The sequence below is a fragment of the Carassius carassius genome, chromosome 17, assembly GCF_963082965.1.
Source record: "Carassius carassius chromosome 17, fCarCar2.1, whole genome shotgun sequence".
Classification (NCBI taxonomy): Eukaryota; Metazoa; Chordata; class Actinopteri; order Cypriniformes; family Cyprinidae; genus Carassius; species Carassius carassius.
The window spans coordinates 10,625,101-10,645,556 of record NC_081771.1 but is presented as its reverse complement, the minus strand read 5'-3'; the positions used below and the strand labels follow the sequence as shown (position 1 = coordinate 10,645,556).

The 20,456-nt window shown below is 34.9% G+C and overlaps 1 protein-coding gene across 5 annotated transcripts in view; it reads left to right on the top strand.

The window, feature by feature from the left end:
• Nucleotides 1-20,456, top strand: part of LOC132161072 (gamma-aminobutyric acid receptor subunit beta-3) — an 85,103-nt gene that overhangs the window by 52,362 nt on the left and 12,285 nt on the right. For all 5 annotated transcript variants that reach the window (XM_059570868.1, XM_059570865.1, XM_059570870.1 and 2 more), the window contains 4 exons: nt 10,038-10,258; nt 12,931-13,013; nt 14,606-14,743; nt 18,839-18,991. In XM_059570868.1, the coding sequence (XP_059426851.1) occupies nt 10,038-10,258; nt 12,931-13,013; nt 14,606-14,743; nt 18,839-18,991 (595 nt within the window). The remainder of the gene's footprint in view (nt 1-10,037; nt 10,259-12,930; nt 13,014-14,605; nt 14,744-18,838; nt 18,992-20,456) is intronic.

The following is a 20,456-nucleotide window of genomic DNA, read 5'->3' as shown; positions in this document are numbered from 1 at the left end:
CTGTAAAGTTGGGCATTTTAACATGGGAGTCTATGGGACTGACTCCCTTTTGCAGCCAGCCTCAAGCGGCCAGTCGATGAATTGCAGTTTTCATCACTTCCTTATTGGCCTCACGACAGAGAACGGAAGGTTGGCGCTCGGCGTATATGCGTTAATCGACTTCAGAGGGTTAAGGGTGATTAACTGGCTAAGATGGGACAGAAAACAATTGCTATGTGGGCTGGTGATAAAGGCATGAACAAGTTTCTCCAAGTCTTGACTTGAAACAAAACATCCCATTCTTGGAATGTTTTTGAGATGATAGTATGCTGATTCAGTTAATGCTTTAACATGACTACTGAAACTAAGGTCTGTCTCCAGTATCACAAGATTCTTGACTTGATTTTTAGTTGTTTGAGCCCTAGAGTCAAGGTATTAATTCACCTTGAGAACTTCATCTTTGTTTCCAAATGTGATGACTTCAGTTTTCTCCTTGTTTAACTGAAGAAAGTTCTGGCACATCCAACTATTAATTTCATCAATGCATTGGCAGAGTCAATGGGGCTGTAGTCATTTGGCCATAAGACTAGGTAAATCTGGGTATCATCAGCATAGCTGTGATAGGCAATTTGATACTTTCTTGTTATTTGACTTAGTGGGAGAATACAGTTTTCCAGTCTCTCTGTAAGTACAGTATGCTATGATCAACAGTGACACATGCAGCACTAAGATCTAGTAGTAACAGCACTAATATTTTGCCAGAATCAGAATTAAAGTGAATATCGTTTATTATCTTAATGAGATATGTTTCTGTGCTATGATGTGGTCGGAGACCAGATTGAAAATTGTCCAGGTATTGTCCATTTGAGTAGTTGTTTATCTGATTAAAAACTACCTTTTCAATAATCTTGCCTATAAAAGGAAGATTTGAAATTGGTCTATAGTTGCTCAATATAGTGTTATCAAAATTGCTCTTTTTCAGAAGGGGCTTAACAACTGCAGTTTTCAGGGAATTTGGAAATGTCCCAGAAAGAAGTGAGGTGTTCACCACTTCTAAGAGATCTGCTTCTAAACAGTTAAGCACACTTTTGAAAAAAGATGTGGGAAGGGTGTCAAGATAGCAGGTTGACGATTTAAGGTGCTGTACTATTTCTTATATTTCTATATTCCAAAATATTGCTATCAATTGCTTCAAAAACAGACATAGTAACTTCTTTTTTAGTCGAATCTGTCTGACCTCTGCATAACTTGAAGATGTGCCAATCGCCTTTCTGATATTATTGATCTTCTCAGAAAAGAAGGAAGCAAACTCATTGCATTTGCTGTTGGAGAGCATTTCACTGGGAATCTGACTTGGGGGGTTTGTCAGTCTCTCAACAGTAGCAAAGAGAGTGAGTGTTTAAGTTACTGTTTATAAGGTTTGAGAAGAAGGTCTTTCCATCTGTTGTTAGTTCCACATTGAAAGCATGAAGGCTGTCCTTATAGATGATATAGTGAATTTCAAGTTTTGTTATCCGCCACATCTGCTCAGCTTTTCTGCATTGTCTTTTCATACTCTGTACTGCACATTTTCTCCAATGGGATTTTTGTCTTCTTACTGACTTTTACAGGAACAATATCATCAATAACATTCTTAACTTTTGAGTTAAAGGAATCAAAGAGAAGATCAACAGAGTCTGAATTATTATTATTATTATAGCACACTAGTTCTCTCGTTAATGCATCTCTTTCTGACAGATCTAGATTCAGTGGTAGCAAAGATCAATATATCATAGAAAATACAGAAGTGATCAGAAAATCCTTAAAAACACACTAGCACAACATGAAAAATGACTTGAGTCTTGAGTGCTCTTGTAAAGTTAAAGTCATTCATTTTGGCCAATTAGAGTTATCTGGCCAAATTATATACTTCAAGATTTTAAATGTTTAAAATGTTCTGCTCACAAAGCCTGCATTTATTTGATCCAAAGTACATCATCATTTTGAAATGTTTTTCTGTTTAAAATAACTTTTCTATTTTAATATATTTTAAAATGTAATTTATTCCTGTGATTTCAAAGCTGAATTTTTAGCATCATTACTGCAGTCACATGATCCTTCAGAAATCATTCTAATATTCTGATTTGCTGTTCAAAAGCATTTATTTTTCATATGTTGAAAACAGCTGAGTAGAATTTTTACAGGTTTATTTGATGAATAGAAAGTTCGGAAGAACAGCATTTATCTGAAATAGGAATATTTTGTTGCATTATAATTGTCTTTTATCATCACTTTTGATCAATTTAAAGCATCCTTGCTAAATAAAAGTATTAATTTCTATAATGTCTTTTTAGATAATGTTACAAAAGCTTTTTATTATTTAAGATAAATACTGATCTTTCTATTCATCAAAGAATCCTGAAAAAAGTGCTCAACTGTTTAAATATTGATAATAATAATAATAATAATAATAATTAATAATAATAATAATAATAACTGTTTTTTGAACAGCAAATCAGCATATTAGAATGATTTCTAAAGACATTGAAAACTGGAATAATGATGCTAAAAATGTAGCTTTGATCACAGGAATAAATTACATTTGAAAATATATTCAAATAGTAAGCTTTTATTTTAAATAGTAAAAATATTTCACAATATTACTGCTTTTACTGTATTCTGAATCAGATAAATGCAGGCTTGGTAAGCAGACGAGACTTCTTTAAAACATTAAAAGTCTTACTGTTCAAAAACTTTTGACTGGTAGTATGTGTATATATATTTATTGTTATTACTGTTTATCTCACAAATTCATTACCTTTTAAAATGGATAATTTTCCCTCTGACATATACACTGCACTGAGGAATCTCTCTTACTGCTGTTATTCTGGTATTCCCAGTAGACGTGGCGGTGGTAAGTTGATGTAAATGCTTTCTGACTGGCATGCTGAAAGCTTGTCTTTGTATGAGAGTACACACTCCTCACCCAACTGATGACAGTATCACCTCACCCTTAAGGTGACTCATTTATTGACAGAATTTTTCTTTCCTTTTATATGATTACCCCTTCTCCTCAAATGTTTTAAAATTCAGTATTATGTAGGTTTAAATATGAGAAAAAAAGTGTCATTTCTATGCAATGAGTGCCTCCAAATTGTATAGTAGTAATAGTAGTGTAAAATAAAAATACATTTAATTTATAATAAAAAAAAAGCCTGGTTCCCACAAATCTTGTGTAAACTGTAACCAATCTGTAAGTAGCAGGAGTAAATCCATGCCACAGTTCTATTGTAAGCTCCCATGTGTTTGATATCAATCCCTACATTAATAGATTGTCACTTTCAGATTTGAAATAATCTCTCTCTCTCTTTGTTTCTCTTGCCTTTCATCTGTTATTTTATCTGTGGGACAGGGAAATTGGTGTATATGTCAGAACATGGTGTCATTTTATCACAGGGAATCCCTCTCTTGAACCTCTCAGTGGAGAACAACAACAATGATTTACTGAGGAGCCATACCCTCAGATGTGGCAAGCCGCATCTTAAGATTTTTGCCTCTGTTTTTAAATGTTTTCTTCTTGCAGCTTGAATATACTACTATAATATTTTGACTAGTAATGAATAATTGATGCCTTTGCTTATATTTTCTGTGACCACTGCAGCACAGTTCCCCAAATATCAAAAGTATCAGATCGCTCAGCTGGCACAACGGCATCTGTTTACTCCATTATTAAACAGACATGAAAGTGACACTGGTTTTCACAGTTTTCAGAGCACTTCTGGCTTCGCTGGTTTGTCTGGATCAGGTTGGGTAATAGTAATGAATCACTGCGCTCACACTCTGAAGACCCAGAGAACTCACCATAACAAGAGCCTCAAGACCTTAAGACCTTGCTACAGAACATGCTAAAATATGGGAGGCAAAGAGACAGAAAGTCACAGATGAAGAGAATGAGATGACTAACAGTCACACTTTGGCATTTAGTCATCTAGTACATTCCTGAATGCTGATACGTTAGCCTAGTCCCATGTGAATGAATTAGCCTTTGTACAGAACAGTAGTTTCCTATACATACTGTACATGATGGATCCTGGTGTATTAGATCTCTACATACTTCAGAGTGTAGCCAGCCACTAGTTTGTAGCCTGAGGACCAGACAGGCATTCAGAGGATTCTTTTTGCTCAGTCTTAAAACTGCGCTTAAAAAGCAGATATGAACACAGTAAAGGTCGACTGTTTATTGTTTGCTTTATTTATGGAAAATCTGTCTTGTGAAACCTATTAGTGCAGTAAATAGTGAATTGATGACTGTGTGCTGTAGTTAATGTTTGATTGATGGACTGTGATGATACAGTACACAATTTTGTATATTAATTCATAGCTAAACATTGTGAATGTGATGGAAATGTCTCTGTGCAGAGATGTTGATAATGATATTGTATGGAAAATAGTTGCACATGATTTATGTCCTCAGGAAAACACAATTGGCCCCATCCACAGGTATTTGAGATTTGGACATCCTTAACATTAAGATTTAGTATGTATATTTGTATAGTTGTGAAAAAGCTACCAGCTACTTTATTGAATAATTAGCAAATATATTCTGCCTAGTTACACAGGCTATTTGGCAAAAGTTGTTTGTTTATTAATTTATTTATTTTAATCCATTTTTTAAATAGTTTTATGAACCTTTAGTTTTTTTAAGTGTGTGAAAATTGTTTACTCAACATGATGATAAAAAAATTATTATTATAGAAATTATTCTAATATGTTGATTTGAAGCTCAATAAACGTTTTATACTATCAGTGTTGAAAACAATTATGATTTTTTTTTTTGTGAAAATATTTTTTAGGATTCTTTGATGAATAGAAAGTTCAAAAGAACAGTAATTTTTTATGCACACTTTCTGAATAAAAGTATTAATTCTGCATCTTGCATTACTTTTCAACCCAAAATTATTATTATTATTATTTCATCATTTAGTCACACTGTTCCACACTTGTGCGACTTTCTTTCTTCTGTAGAACACACTTAAATAGAGATTTTGGTAAATATTTTTATTGATGAATATCATATAAAACAGAATAAGAAAAGTGTTTCAAAAGAAGAAAAGTCATACAGGTTTGGAACAACATGAGGTTGAGTAAATGATGACAGAATGTTAATCTCTGGCAGAACTATCCCTTTAAAAGTTGGCTATGGATTGTGTTAACTCTACCTAACACTGTCTGGGATATCAAGCATTTTTAATTCTAATTAGTATCTACACTTTTAATGTGTAGGGTATAATGTATTGTGAGAAAGGGTTGCATCCATCAGTGTCATTTATAAAACAAAAGCCTTACAGAAAGTAAGGGAGGGAGAAGGGAGGACAATAAGAAGCAGGAGGAAGGACAGTGGTGCAAAGAATAGAAGCCTGAGAGAGGGGGAATCACAGACATTAGTAATCATAAAGTAGATATCCCTGTCATGTCATCCCCCTCATCTCGTTAGCTAATGAACTCCACTTACACGCTCTCTTGCACAGCCTCTGCTTTCACAGATCTCCTGGCACACTCTGAAGTCAGCCTCAGGGGCCTAAGCCCGTTCTAACATATGTTTGTAAGTGAATTACTTCTTATTACATCAACAGGTTGTGCACATTGTAGGGGACAGCATGTTAGGTCTTCATTTTACCCATGAGTACCAAATCTGGATTTCACATCTGGATTTCAACCAGGTTCAGCTCTGGCCCAGGGGAAAATAAGATCCATAAATTTCGAGATTTCAGCCCTTTTAAAATTCATTGAGTCTCAGTAATGTCCCAAATATAAGGCCTATCATGCCAATGCTTTAGTTTGATTTAATTTCTTTACTGTGAATCACTGAGGTCATATAGTATAGCTCTACGAGCTGATGTCGAGTGGACCACTGAGACTCTGGCGGTGTAATGGAAATCTATAGTCCAGACTGCCTCGTGGAGATGGCCACACAGCATCTTCGTGGTAGACAGGCTTGAAAAATGTAGGCAGAAGACAGCTTGTTTGCCATCCAACTTTTGACGCTTCTATAAATATCACTCAGACAACGGAAAATACATTTGCTGAAGGCCACAGTCTTTAGATTTCTGTTTCTGACCTTGACACTTTTGACCCTTTAGGGAAAACAGAGCGTGTGTGAGGTCTGATTCGGTTTCGCAAATCGTGGATTCTGAATGCATTGCCACAGATTTCGCCTATGCTTCGCAGTTTTTCGTTTAGTGTTTTGACAAAAACCTCTTGTGGGGGCGGGCTTAACAGTGATCTACTCTGATTGGATAGTGAGCTTTTGATGGACAGATGCTCTCTGACCGGGAAGTACAGACGTCACTCAGTGGCGTGCATATTGGAAAGCTCTCGCGCTGATTAAATCTGGTCTCTACCGCAAAAATTATTTTTCACAGACAAAGTGAAAGAAATTTATTTTAAGCTCATACACAGGTTCTACCCTGTAATGAAGTTTATACAAAGATTTAAATCTGACATTGATCTTATTTTGGTAATGTCACTACACTCAGAAACTTTGGGATGATATTGGTGTGTTTGTCAAGTGTAAGATTTTGCCAGGCTTCTCAGTACATATGAAAAACATTATATTTGGATATTATTACTTTGACCCCACAAATGAAAATATCAGTTTTGTTATTAATTTAAATTTTTTCCTAAACAAATTTCACATTCACAAATGCAAATTCTCCAACTGCAAACCTGTCTTCTCTGTTTTCCTAAAAGAAATAAAAAACTATTTGAATGTAATCTCAGTATCTACTAATTAAAAAGCTATAAGGACAGTTAGATTTGCTCTGCCTTTGATCTCCTTGTGTAATTTTGTTTAGATTTTGGCCCTCTTTTCTTTAGTTCTATTTGATTCTTTATTGTTTTTTTTGTGGTTAATATTATGTGATGTATGTTTATACTTTTGTATGTTTTTTTTCTCTGCTTTAATAAAAAAAGAAAAGAAAAAAAGCTCTCGCGGTGATTTGTATGCAATACGTCGTGCCTTGTATTACTAAATATGTAAATATTTGACCTTCGTTCGTCTCAGTCTGTAAAGATGAGCTCTCAGGAGACACAGAGCGGCATCATCTTCCTCCTCCGCTTGTCCTTCAAGGCAGCTTGAAGTAAGCTTGTGTTACTGAAGTAACCAATAACATCGATACAAGTTTTTCATGTTACAGTGTGCTACAGTTTGTTGCGGGTTATTATTGTCATTCAGTAACACAAGCTTACTTCAAGCTGCCTTGAAGGACAAGAGCTCATCTTTACAGACTGAGACGATCGAAGGTCAAATATTATTTAAATATTTAGTAATACAAATCACCGCGAGAGCTTTCCAATATGCGCGCCACTGAGTGACGTCTGTACTTCCCGGACAGAGAGCACCTGTCCATCAAAAGATCATTATCCAATCAGAGTAGATCAGAGTTAAGAGTAGTTAAAGGATCACTCCACCCATTTGCATTAAGATGTCTATTGTTAGAAAACCAGTCATACTATTGAATGGTTGTGCAACATTCTCTCATTTTCCCCTGAGACGAGAGAAATCCACTATTTACCTTTTTCACTTCCTCCTACAATGACGCAAAAATCGTCATTTGACATCATTGTAGGAGGAAGTGTAAAAAGGGTGGATTTCTGTAAAGACTACAAGCACAAGTAGTCTGCCCATAGGGGGTTGTACCTAATGCGCTAACAGACCTATCACAGATCAGTGCCCGTGCGTTTGATTTCACCGGGAGAAACTTTTCGAAAATATGGAGGAAAATACTGATTTTTCAGACGGATGCATTGGGGAGGATTTTGATTTAGACGAAGTTATGTTAGAAACGGATGTTCGTGGCTACCTTTATGAGCCACAGTACAGCGACGAGCAGCTAAAAAAAACATGAAAAGCGTCAAACTTACACAGTAAAACATGGTTGATTTACATCGATAATAGCAAACTTATATATAACTTTTAGCTAAGTGTCTAATGTTACATTATTACGTTACATACTAACTTTACTTACTCATTTCTTGACAAGTGTAACGTTAGTTACTGAGGCAGACACATTAAAACAACAAGCGAGCAAAACATACAAGATATTTAGTTCGTAAACAGAAAAATCATAGGAGATGTGTTTCTTTACAGCAGACGACTATGTCAGTGTGTGTTCTCAGTAGCCACTAGCTGCTAATAGAGTCTAGTCAGAAATAACATTACCTCCAGGCAAATGTGTTTAGTGCTGCTAGTGCTGGTGGTTCCCGACGTTCCTGGCTTTTCGTCGTCATCGTCTGGCAAGGAAAATACTGAAGGAATTGCGTTTTTCAAAAGCGCGGGTCTCTTCAATCCTAGGTGGTTAGGCGCATAATCTTTGGGCTTGAAATGTAAACTGCACACCGTCTGATTTTTTTAGTGCTTCAAGTGTTGTGTCCTCACCGAACTTAGGGTTATTGATAACGTTAGCCCGTAGCCACTTTTTGCACAAGTCCGTATCTTTCGGGAATCTGTGAATACTTACTCCGGGTATTTTCCTTGTTCTTGAACAACATCCCAGTACTATGCAAGTGCACACCATTTTGTCACAAAAACATTAATTGGGTCACAAAATAACTCTTCACAACAAATTGTGCCAAATAATTTACAATCGGTAGCGTAGAGGAGAGCTCAACTATAATCCACATTGATGGGCGGAGTAGTGGGAGTGGCCTGCGGAGCTGAGCATTGCAATGCACTATGGGGATTGTTGTCTACAGTCCACAAGCTCTAAAAAGTTATTTTCTGCCTTTTATAGGCCTAGAAGGACCAAAATAAAAAAAAAAAAATAATACTATTCTACTACATATATGACCCACTTTCAATACACATTCATGTCTCCATGGGTGGAATGACCCTTTAAGCCCGCCCCTACAAGAGGTTTGTGTCAAAACACCAAACGAAAAACTGCGAAGCATAAGCGAAATCTGTGGCAATGCATTCAGAATCTATGATTAGCAAAACCGAATCTTTGAAAAACATTAACAAAGAATGAAGCATATATGAAGAGCATGTTAAATTTTTGCGACTGAGTTCATTTTTTTCATTTTCATTGTGTTTTTCTTCTTTTGTAATAGCATATTTTTGATAGTTTCTGAAAAAGTTACGTTCAGTTTTATAAAGTTTTGTTAATTTTTATTGAAGCAAATGTAATTCAATAGAAGAGAGAGTGCACAAATCTAAATAAATATGAAAACACAAATAGTCAATATTTGACATTTGAATAAATAAAAAAAATGCCATTGTAAAAAAGTAATATATTTAAAATGCATAGTTTTAAATACTATACTATACTATACTATACAAAAGTATAGTTCAAATAGCATATTTACTAACATATCGCTCAAGACTTACTGATAAAAAATTTTTGTTAAACTTTATTTGGACTACTCCTTATGCACAATGTACATTTCTTAATATTGAGCCTAAAATCTGTAGTCACTACTGATGAGAACTGTATGATATTTGAATAATATCCCTCTTTAAATTCAAGATGTTTAAAGTGTGCTCGAAGTATACTTGCAATAGTTCCACTTTAGCACAAGCAAATATACTTCAGTGTATCTTTAGTCAGACTGTAGCACTACTTCCACACAATTAAAGTGCATTAAGTACAAAATTAGTTGTTCCAATTTTGCAAACTTTAAGTGTTTTAGTTTAGTATACCAAAAGTACAATTGCAGGGTATTTTTATTAAGTATTGTAAATAAATATGTAAATGTATTTATAGTATATTAAGCATGAAATAGATTTATTTCAAATACATTGTAGTATATTTCTTTTTCACTAGGGTGGATAAATAAAATAAAATAAAATGGATTAATATGTGTAAGCATAAAAATACAACAACCACAAATATTGGGTACATTTTTTTATGTATTTTATATTTTTTAAATAAATGTTTTCTCTTTAAAAAATAATGAAAATTTATAATGTAAGTATTACGGCTAAATACTGTAGATGTTTTTTGTTGTTGTTGTTGTTGTTTTTTTTACCTGATAATTTTAACTACCAGCCTAATGACTAATATTTTTCTTTTCTACAGGACTACACACTGACCATGTATTTCCAGCAGTACTGGAGGGACAAGCGGCTCGCATATTCTGGGATCCCTCTCAATCTCACACTTGACAACCGGGTAGCCGACCAGCTTTGGGTTCCTGACACCTATTTCCTAAATGACAAGAAGTCTTTTGTCCATGGTGTCACAGTGAAAAACCGCATGATCCGTCTGCACCCGGATGGCACAGTTCTTTATGGATTAAGGTGAGAACTGATCCCATATCTAGAGCCATCAACCAGTATTGCTTGATTTACATTGTCATTTTTACCTGTTTCATTTTTCATTACATTTTTACCCGTTTTTGATGACTAATAGATTAGTGATCAAAACACTGCAGTACTATGGCAAATAAACATACAAACATCTGAAATTACAAGAAAATGCTTTAAAAAAATACTTTAATTTTTTTTTATGTGATAAATTTAATAATGTATTATAATGTAATAACAGTTTAATAAATGGTGAATTAATGTTTATTTTTCCTTACAATGGAGATTCAATTTGTTTGTATGTGACATTTCAACTGTGGGAAGAGTGTGAGAGCGTTCCCTATTTTGGACAGTGCACTCGCCTACTAAATTGCATAAGTGTTAATTTGTGCCTTTATCTTGTTAAACCCCTTTAGTGTTATCAGACTCTGATCCTAAATGATCTTCTTTTCTCATTCCCACGTGGAAGACTATGGTTATGCCTTCATACTCTGTACCAGCTGGAGTGCTCTATGAGCCAGTTACTGTAGCCTAATTTAGCCTTTCGTTTTGTTCCAAATGAGATCCTGTGGACTAATGCGACCATATGCTAATGTATGGGTCTTGCTTATAAAGTTTATTGAACCATTTCCGTCTTTTTATGATTTATCTCCTTTTGCTCGAATGGAACATCAGTAATCCATTGAACATTATTTTACAGTTCATCTAGAGAGTTCCCCTGGTCATATAACACCCACTGTAGTTTGACTAAGCGATAGTGAGGATAGAGGGCCTTTATTTGTTTGCCTGAGCTGGACACCATTAAAGAAAGAAGAGCCTGCATATTTATGTTAAGACATTTGAGTGTGCGCTCATTAAAGCAGCTCTGAAGATGGAATGAAGACAAAGAGTTTCCTCTTTAATTTACCCACTCTAGGAAGGAAGGACCACAGTACAACCCACTTCAAACCAATGTTATATGGTTTGTGCATGTCATACAAAGACAAAGACAAAAACAATAAATAAAAGACTGCTTTAGTATGTTATTACTTGAATATATAACTGGAGGTAAAAAGTTAACAATTTATTTGAATGCACGGATATTTGAATGGGGATATTTTAACTCTTAAATGATCTGTCCAGATTTTTATGTGTAAAGGCACAATCAAATAAATGAAACTCTAAAATTTCACAAGGTAAAAAGGTACATTGTCCATTATCAGTAGTACAGCGATGCATAAACCACAGTTTAATGTGCGGTCACACTACAAAATCAGGTCCATTGACATTGACTGAGCCTGGTTTCTCTCCAGTTTTTTTTCTCCATTTCTGTCATCAATGGGGTTTTGGTTCCTTGCCACTGTCGCCTTTAGATTGCTTAGTTGGAAACACTAAATTGTCGGCTTGATTGCACAGACACTATTGGAAGAGAACTGAACTCAATGATGACATCAACTGAAAAATTTGTTTGTAATTGTCCTCTTGCATTATTAATAAACTGCTTAGACACAATCTGTATTGTCAAAAAGTACAATATAAACAAAGGTGACTTGACTGGTCAATACAGCGAATTGTTGTGAGAAAAACCAAAGTTGCGAAATCTATGTAGGTAAATCTTTCATCTCCATGCAAAATTCCCAAATTACGTGGATTCCTATTGAAATGGCTGGATTCTATCTACAAAAATTCATGGAACAAACAGTCAATATGACCACATTTAAGCAATGATGTTTAACATTACAGAGCCTGAGACAAAAAAAATTAACGCAAAGAATTTGAAACCAATATCACCTACTAATACCCCTTTGTTTGAAAACTCCTGCCATAGTGGACTTTAGTGAGTCACACTTGGTTGTACCCCTGCCCTGACCTCAGCCCTGCATTCATCCAGATAAGATTAGAAGTAGGGATGCGCCGATCACGATAGGCCGATCGTTATGCGCATCTCGTCAGTAAAGCCGGTTCTCTAATAAGCGGTAAATTCCATCAGGTGCGTGATTTCACATAGAGCAGCTGTTACTACACAGAGCCAGCTGCTCTATGTGAAATCACGCACCTGATGGAATTTACCGCTGATTAGAGAACCGGCTTTACTGAGGAGATGCGCATTAACGATCGGCCGATCGTGATCGTTACAGCCCTAATTAGAAGGATTGAACATGATCTTCCTCTTACGATAGGCTTACTTCATTCAGGAAGAGAAATCGATACCTGGATGGTATCGTTACCTGGATGAGAAACCAAACCGTTCTTTAAATGTTCATTGATAATGACTCACGAAGAACATTTGTCATCACATTTTAGACTAAGCTCACACTTGTAGAAAAATGACTTGATGAATGGGATGAAATGAGATGTGGGCTTTCTCGAGCTTGTTTGGCCGCTTGCAATACTACTACTCAGTAGCCACTCTTTTGAGGGTAAAAACTGCATTTTCATATATTCAAATCTGTGCTATTTGTTCATGTCCACTCATCCATATGCATGCTCTGTGCTATATTTGGTTCAAAAGCCTTTTGAAGGGCAGGGGGAGCCATATTTTAATATTCTCCATCTTGCTCATCTTGTTTACAATGAAACACAAAAGTTTTGCTGTGTTGTTTATCAAGTGCAGTACCTGCTGTATGCAAGAATTGTGGCTTTGATTTTTCTGTGACTGACCTGTGTGTGTGTTTCTGTGTTTCTAGAATCACCACCACTGCCGCTTGCATGATGGATCTGAGAAGGTATCCATTAGATGAGCAGAACTGCACTCTGGAGATAGAGAGTTGTAAGTGTTCTCTCCCACACCCTACTGCAAAGACCAGCATATATTTCCATGCTGTTTCAAGCTGGTTTATACTGGTCAGTGCTAGTTTGGTGCTTTTCTCACTGGTGAAACAGCAAAAATAAAATGTGCAGTATTACTCAATAGAATGTGTTATCTTTCTGAAATGCTGCTTAAAATGCTAATAATTATTTATTATGCTTTGACAATTCAACTTTATTATTAAACAGAAAATATGATATTGCCATATCCATTTAGCATATACATTACAGTTTGGGGTCAGTAAGACTTTAAAAAAAAATTGTTTACAAAAGAAGCCTCTTTGCTCATCAAGCTGCAAAAATACAGTCAAAACAGTAATATTGTGAAATATTTTTACAATTTAAAATGTTTTCTATTTTAATATATTTTGAAATTGAATTTATTCCTGTGATGGTAAACCTGAAATCCAGCAGCCATTATTCCAGTATTCAGTGTCACATGATCCTTCAGAAATCATTCTGATATGCTGATGTGCTTCTCAAGAAACATAAGTTGAAAGTTGAAAACAGTAGTACTTCGCAATATTTTTAAATGACTTTACTGTCACTTTTGATTAATTTAATGCAATTAAATTTAATTTAATTCCTAGAAAAAAAACGTACTGAACCAAAACATTTCAATGGTAATGCTATTTAAATTTAAATCATTTTTTATAGTGATTATGAGGTACCTATTGCTGGATATGTCAACTTGGCAGGCTGATTGTTTTGAACTAAATGCATAATGGAAATTTTAGCTGAACTGAATGCGTAAAAAATAAGACATTTTATTGATTTGGCTACATCAAAAAAACTATATAGTAATGTTTTCAACTCCAAATACCCCAAAACAAACTTTTCTCCAAGAGACTATGATGATATTGAAGTCTTGCATGGCACCATGTAGTAAAACTGTTGACAGAAGCAGCATGTTTTGTTTATGCTTATTAACTGTGTTTAAACAATCAACTCGCTGTGGACTGTCACTGTAAATTACATCACTGCTTTAACCGCTAGTTGTAGAGTTTAGTAGTGTAAATATTAAACAAATTTGAATGACAATACAGTTGTCACTACCTGAATTTTTTAGTGGGTAAATTTACTTACAAAATATGGTAATCATTCCCCTAAATAACCCAACTTTAATTGTATTAAATGTGCTTGATATGCACACTAATAAACCACCTAGCTCATTATGGTTTACAAACATGGCAATGCCGGTATGAAATAAAGCTGTCTGTGTCACAGTGGGAAATCTGACCCCTAACAGCTCCCCACGCTAGTGCAAAACAGATGCTCATATGCATGATTATGCTATTGTTGTTCTGCACTTGTTCTGACTTTTTTTTTTTTTTACTTTTCAGCATATGTTACACACACTAATTATGGAAAAGAAATGCTATTTCAAGGAACCCCCTTTTTTTATTGAAAAGAAGGGAAAAGTTACATTTTAATGTATGAAGCACTGTCTGAGCTCAGTAAATCTCCCTCTAAAACATCTGATCTGATAATGTACTTTTACCCAGTAATGTGTTGTTAACTCTTTGATTAATTTGATTTCTGTATGTCCTATAGATGGATATACAACAGATGACATCGAGTTTTACTGGAAGGGAGGAGAAAATGCAGTGACTGGTGTGTCGCGTATCGAGCTCCCACAGTTCTCCATCGTGGACTACAAACTTGTATCCAGAAATGTTGTCTTTTCCACAGGTAAAATATCAAGATAGGTTAAAATTATAAGCAAGCTATTTGTTTGACACTTTCATTTGGCCTCATTTATTTTAATTATAATATAATATAATATAACATACTTTATTATAGGAACCAATTCTCACTATTAACTAGTTGCTTATTAGCATGCTTATTATTAACATATTGGCTGTTTATTAGTATTTATAAAGAACATATTGTGTATGACCATATTCTACATCCATAATCTTACCCAATACCTAAACTTAACAACTACCTTACTAACTATTATAGTTTTTGATGCAAATGTCGTAGTAAATGGTATGTCAGTAACGATAATTAGAGCTTAAAATAAAGTGTGGAATGATAATATAATATAATATAATATAATATAATATAATATAATATAATATAATATAATATAATATAATATAATATAATATAATATAATATAATATAATATAATATAATATAATATAATATAATATAATATAATATAATATAATATAATATAATATATATAATGCCTCTTTATTCCAAATGAAACATATGACGTAACAAATGATTAATATTTGTAAACATAAGGCTTGTTCACACTAAGCATGATAACTATAAAAAAAAAAGATAATGATAAAAATATAGTGCTAAAAATCTTTCGCAATATTAAAGAATAGCAGAGTCCACACTACAACTATAACGATAAAGGCACAGAGAAAAGATATCGTTGGAATAATTTTCAGAAAGATTTTTTCCAGCTGATGAACGATACAAATATTGATAGCCAATCGGAATCCATCCTGCTATAAACAGCTCGAGAATTTAAAGAGGCAGATGCACGTGAATAAACAACGATATTGTTCGCTGGTGTGGACGTTAATATTGTTATCTTTATAGTTATCTTTATTGTTATCGTTCTTGGTGTGAACGGGGCTTTAAGCATTACAAAGCTGTACTTTTATATTAAATACAGTAAGTTGATTTGCTTTTGCTTAAAATATTAGATAAAATGTCTACAACGTAACCTGGGTCCAAAAAAAAAATGAACTCAGTGTAACCCTACAGGAATTTTAGTCCTAAAACAGTCTTGTTTTCTAGAACTTATTTTATTACTTGTGCAAGGCAGGATTTAGCACAATAGTTTGCATCAGGAAAGTCAATGAAGGGGTGCCCAAATCATTTGTTACAGTTCTTGTTACAGAGGCAATAACAATAAAATTGATTAAATACTAAAATAGTCAAATGTGTTGAGAGTGTAATTTGCTAGTCATGTAATTACGCCTGTGATAAAGGCCCTCTCCACACAGAGACACATTAAGCTGTATACGCATAAATCTTGTACCGTATAGGTGTTTATGAGCATAGTCCAATTTTTCTTCTCTGTTTTTAGTGTATCTCTGTGGCAGAATTACAGCGCCACATACTGGTCTGGCATGTATACTACATCGTTTTTTGTCGGTTTTGTGGTTTTGTGTGGAAACTGATATTTCTTGAGAAGGTTGGGGGGGGGGGTGGATAAGGAAAGCTCTGGCTTCATGTGGACGTAGCCCAAGTAAATAGTTTGGGTCTGAGATGACACATTGTAGCATTTAAAAGCTTTAAACAAGCTGCAGTATTTGTAGAAAATGTATTTACAATGCAGAAACGTGCTCATTTCTACAGATTCCTACCTTTTTTTGCTAACATTTTTCTGGTTGTCATGTTTTCTGGCCTCACCCTCATGTACCACTTATTTGAAAAGCTGCCTAATTGGGGCCTGTGCCTCAGATATCTTTCTTCCTCATGGTAGAACTGGCCAGTAATAATGGAGGAGCAATTACCAATCTATTTCCTCAAGCTTCTAAAGAGAAGAGCAGAGATGGAAGGAGGGAGAAAGTGAGAGATGGAGTCAGAGAAGAGCAAAAACAGTCACTTGATACAAATCATCACATATTCATGAGGTAGAAGACCCACTGCATAAATTATTCTCTTCTAAAACTAAGGCATTCATAGAGGCAGCGATGTAATGATTATTCCCCATTCTGAATTAATAGCACATAGAAAGATACTGGCTAACTTTTGCACATAGTAAACAGGAATATAGGAATTGTGAGGTTTTTATTGAGGAGGATGTGACTGTACTGCTGATGCCATGATACAGTTTTTCTAGAAGAGGAAAAATTTTTGTCAGAATTCATTGCTATTTTTAATGGCTGGCAGTATAGATTGGACATCTATACTTGGGTCCAAATTGTTTGTAGAAGCTTCATCATCACCTACCAGTAGATGCTAACTGGTCCAGGCTAGCCAGCCAAATCTTGACCCCTTGACCAGCCCAACACAGCAACATTAACTCAACCAGTGCTGTGAGTTTAGGGGCGGAACTATCCATTTCTCTGACCAATAGAAGATGAGAGGAGAGTTACTTAGATGTGTGTGTCTGTATGTGTTTTATGTGGTTTGTGTGGAAAGGTTTTTGTGAGGTATAAGTAATTAGTCTAAGTATGTGTCGGTAGCTTAAGTTCATCACGTAAGTTACGTAGAATGTTTTTATAGACTATGATGTGTGTACAGGTTACATAATGTGCATCTGTAGGTTGTGTTATGTGTGTAGGATGTGTGATTTTGTTCATAGGTTGTGTGCATGTTTGGGTGTGTATGTATATCTAGGCTGAATGCTTGTTAGTTGTTGTTTTTTCACCTCCATAAATAACTAAGCAGAGATTTCTCATCACATAAGCTGCATGGTTCAGTGTCAGATTGCTTGTGTACTTTTTGCATCATATTGGTATTATAGGGCATAATGTGTTTATATTCATTATGGTTCTTTGGATCAATGAGTTGAACAGGGTTAAACAATTTACCCCGTAAACCCCTAACCCTAAAGGTGACATTAGTGAAATTTCTATTGGCTTTTGTCAATAGTTTCAACACTGTAGCAACATTTCTAATCACAGTTCACACAGAAGTCACTTTCAAACAAAGCAGCTTTCTGCGAGCTTTTATATGAGGTTTTTATATGACATGAGGGTGAGTAATTAATGACAGAATTTATGGGTGAACTGTCCCAGAAATCTCTTGACAAGTGCAATTTCCAAATCTGTCTTGGGTCCTGGGCCAAAAATGTCACCTTATACAACAAAAGTACTCAAAATTTGAGCAAGGAGTTTTCTGTTGTTGTTGCTGTTGTTGTTGATTGTTTTTCTTTATTAATCTTTTATTTTCTTTTTTTCTTTTTTTTTGAGTAACAGTTAGTTTGTGTTTCTATGAATTGATCTGACATTTCACTGTTTGAAGTATGAATTAATTTGATATATAAAAGTGTTTGACATAATATGACAGTACATTAGACATGTACTTAGAATTAATTTGCCCTCATAAAAATAAAAATGCAAATTAGGATTAATTTGATCATTTCACTATTCGAAGCATGAATAAAAATGTAATATAAAAGTGTTTGACATAAAATGACAGTACATTAGATATCTAGTAACAATAAATTTGCCCTCATAAAAATAAACTGCAAATTAGGATGAATTACATGGGCTAAATATTTCTCTTAAATAGAAAAGTAAATTTCTGACTATACAGTGTTGACATATTTCCATTTCAAAAAGGAGGTTTGGAGAGGATATTAATCTGCAGTAGTAGCATTTGATTGAAAAATCTCTGTAGTGCTCATTGAGTAAGTTTTTGGTCCAATTTCCTGTGCATTTTAAATTTGTATTGTTTTTTTCAACTCTTAAGTGTTCTATCGAATAAATGGTTTCAAAACTAATAGACGTGGACTACAAGCAATAAAAGGCTAGTTTTGATTTCATAGGGGGCTTTAACATTTGATGTTTACTTACTATTTAATTCTCTTTTCTTGTCTCCTTTCACACTGTGGTGTTTGTGCTCAAGGCTAAACTACAACAAATCACAGATTTTTTTTTTTTGGTCCACGCTTGCCAGTTGCCATAGCAACAAAAGCTACCCATGCTGCCAGTGCTACTGATGCAAAATGTAAAGAATTTCTCCAAAGCCTCAAATACCCGTCTTTTTCCTCTCTCCTGTCTCCCTGTCAACTTCTTTTCCTTGCAGTCTTTGCTTCTCTTTCTCTTTCATATTCTTTAACTATCTTTCTTATCTCTTTAACAGGTGCCTATCCGCGACTGTCTTTGAGCTTCAAGCTAAAAAGAAACATCGGCTACTTCATCCTGCAGACCTACATGCCCTCAATCCTGATCACCATCCTGTCCTGGGTCTCCTTCTGGATCAACTATGATGCCTCAGCAGCCAGAGTGGCATTAGGTATACTATTTATTCATTAGGATGTCCTGTATACAGCTGACGGGGTGTATGTCATCTGTCGTTTCCGCTGTGGAAGTGCATGCTTTATTTAATACTGCATTGTTGGATGTTCCAATAACTAGAATGCCAACATTCGGTATTCTGTTTGAATTGCAACTTTTTCTGAACGCAAGCCAGATCTCCTCAGAGTCTTCACCCTCCTTACTTTTTCTTGGATATTGCCTCCAGACAAACACCAACACACACACATACACTCAGACACATACACAGACAGATATTGTAGGGGCGCATGCCTCATTTACCACGGAACCGAGTAGAACCCAGTTAGCCACAAACCCGTTGCTTTTGACACACTACAGCGACTGCTCACAGAGAGAGAGACTGTTCTCAGTGTGTCTTTGCTCTGATGTTGTTATTCCAGAATGATGAGTTTGCCCAAAAGGCTACAGAACCTCTCCAGCTGCAGTGAGTAGCAGGATACAAAAGCTCTGTTTTAAAACCCAGCATAAACAGCCTTTTAAGACACACACCCATTGTGAAGGGGGTTCCAAATGCTGCATAAATACTAAGGAAGGCAAACATTTACTGTTTGCATTTATATAGTATGTAATATTTGTGTGTCATGTATTTTTACACAAGAAGTGCTACAATGAAAACAATTTTAGTCATAAATTACTAGAAAATTTGACAGTTCTAAAGAAATTCCTAGATAAATTGAAATATTTTCTTAAAACATGCTAAAATAATTTTGCTGAAGAAATTTTTTACAATGTATATGTTAGGCTAACTTAATACATTCTTCAATAGAGAGACAGTTCACAAAAACAGGGTTGCATCTCAGCAACAAGCTACTTTTTAAAATCCAGATTGGCTGCCAAGCGAACTGAAAAAATTTATATTTCTAAATTGTTAAATACCTAAACTGAAAACTGTTTAAAATCTGATTCCTTTTAGTGTTTATTTACATTTTTTTACTGACCCATTTAAAAATGCTTGTGTGACATGTTTACATTATTTTTGCACTGAAACACAAAATAATATTGTAATACTTATTATAATGTTGTAATATCCCATTTTATATGTTAAATTGTGTACACACCATTTAAAAGATTGGGCTTAGTACCATTTTTGTTTTTTAAGAATTTTAAGAAAATAATACTTTATCCACTTATTTTATACACAAAGCTACTGTGTAGTTGAACTGGTTTAAATTATGAGCAGCTTGTTCCATTTCAGTCAGGATGCTGCCTAGGAGGCGCCTGCCTATTTAGACTGTTGACAGCAAGGTAGCTTTTTTGGTTGTGAAACAGAGCTACTGCAAGCGGCTTTTAAACTAAATTTCAGTCTCACTGCCTCCAGCCTAATCACTGCCTTTGTGGACACCAAACTTGAGCGTATGAGTTCAGATTTACACAAGCTTCTGCTGAAGAGACTTCAGTGCATGAACAATATTATCTTCTGGGCA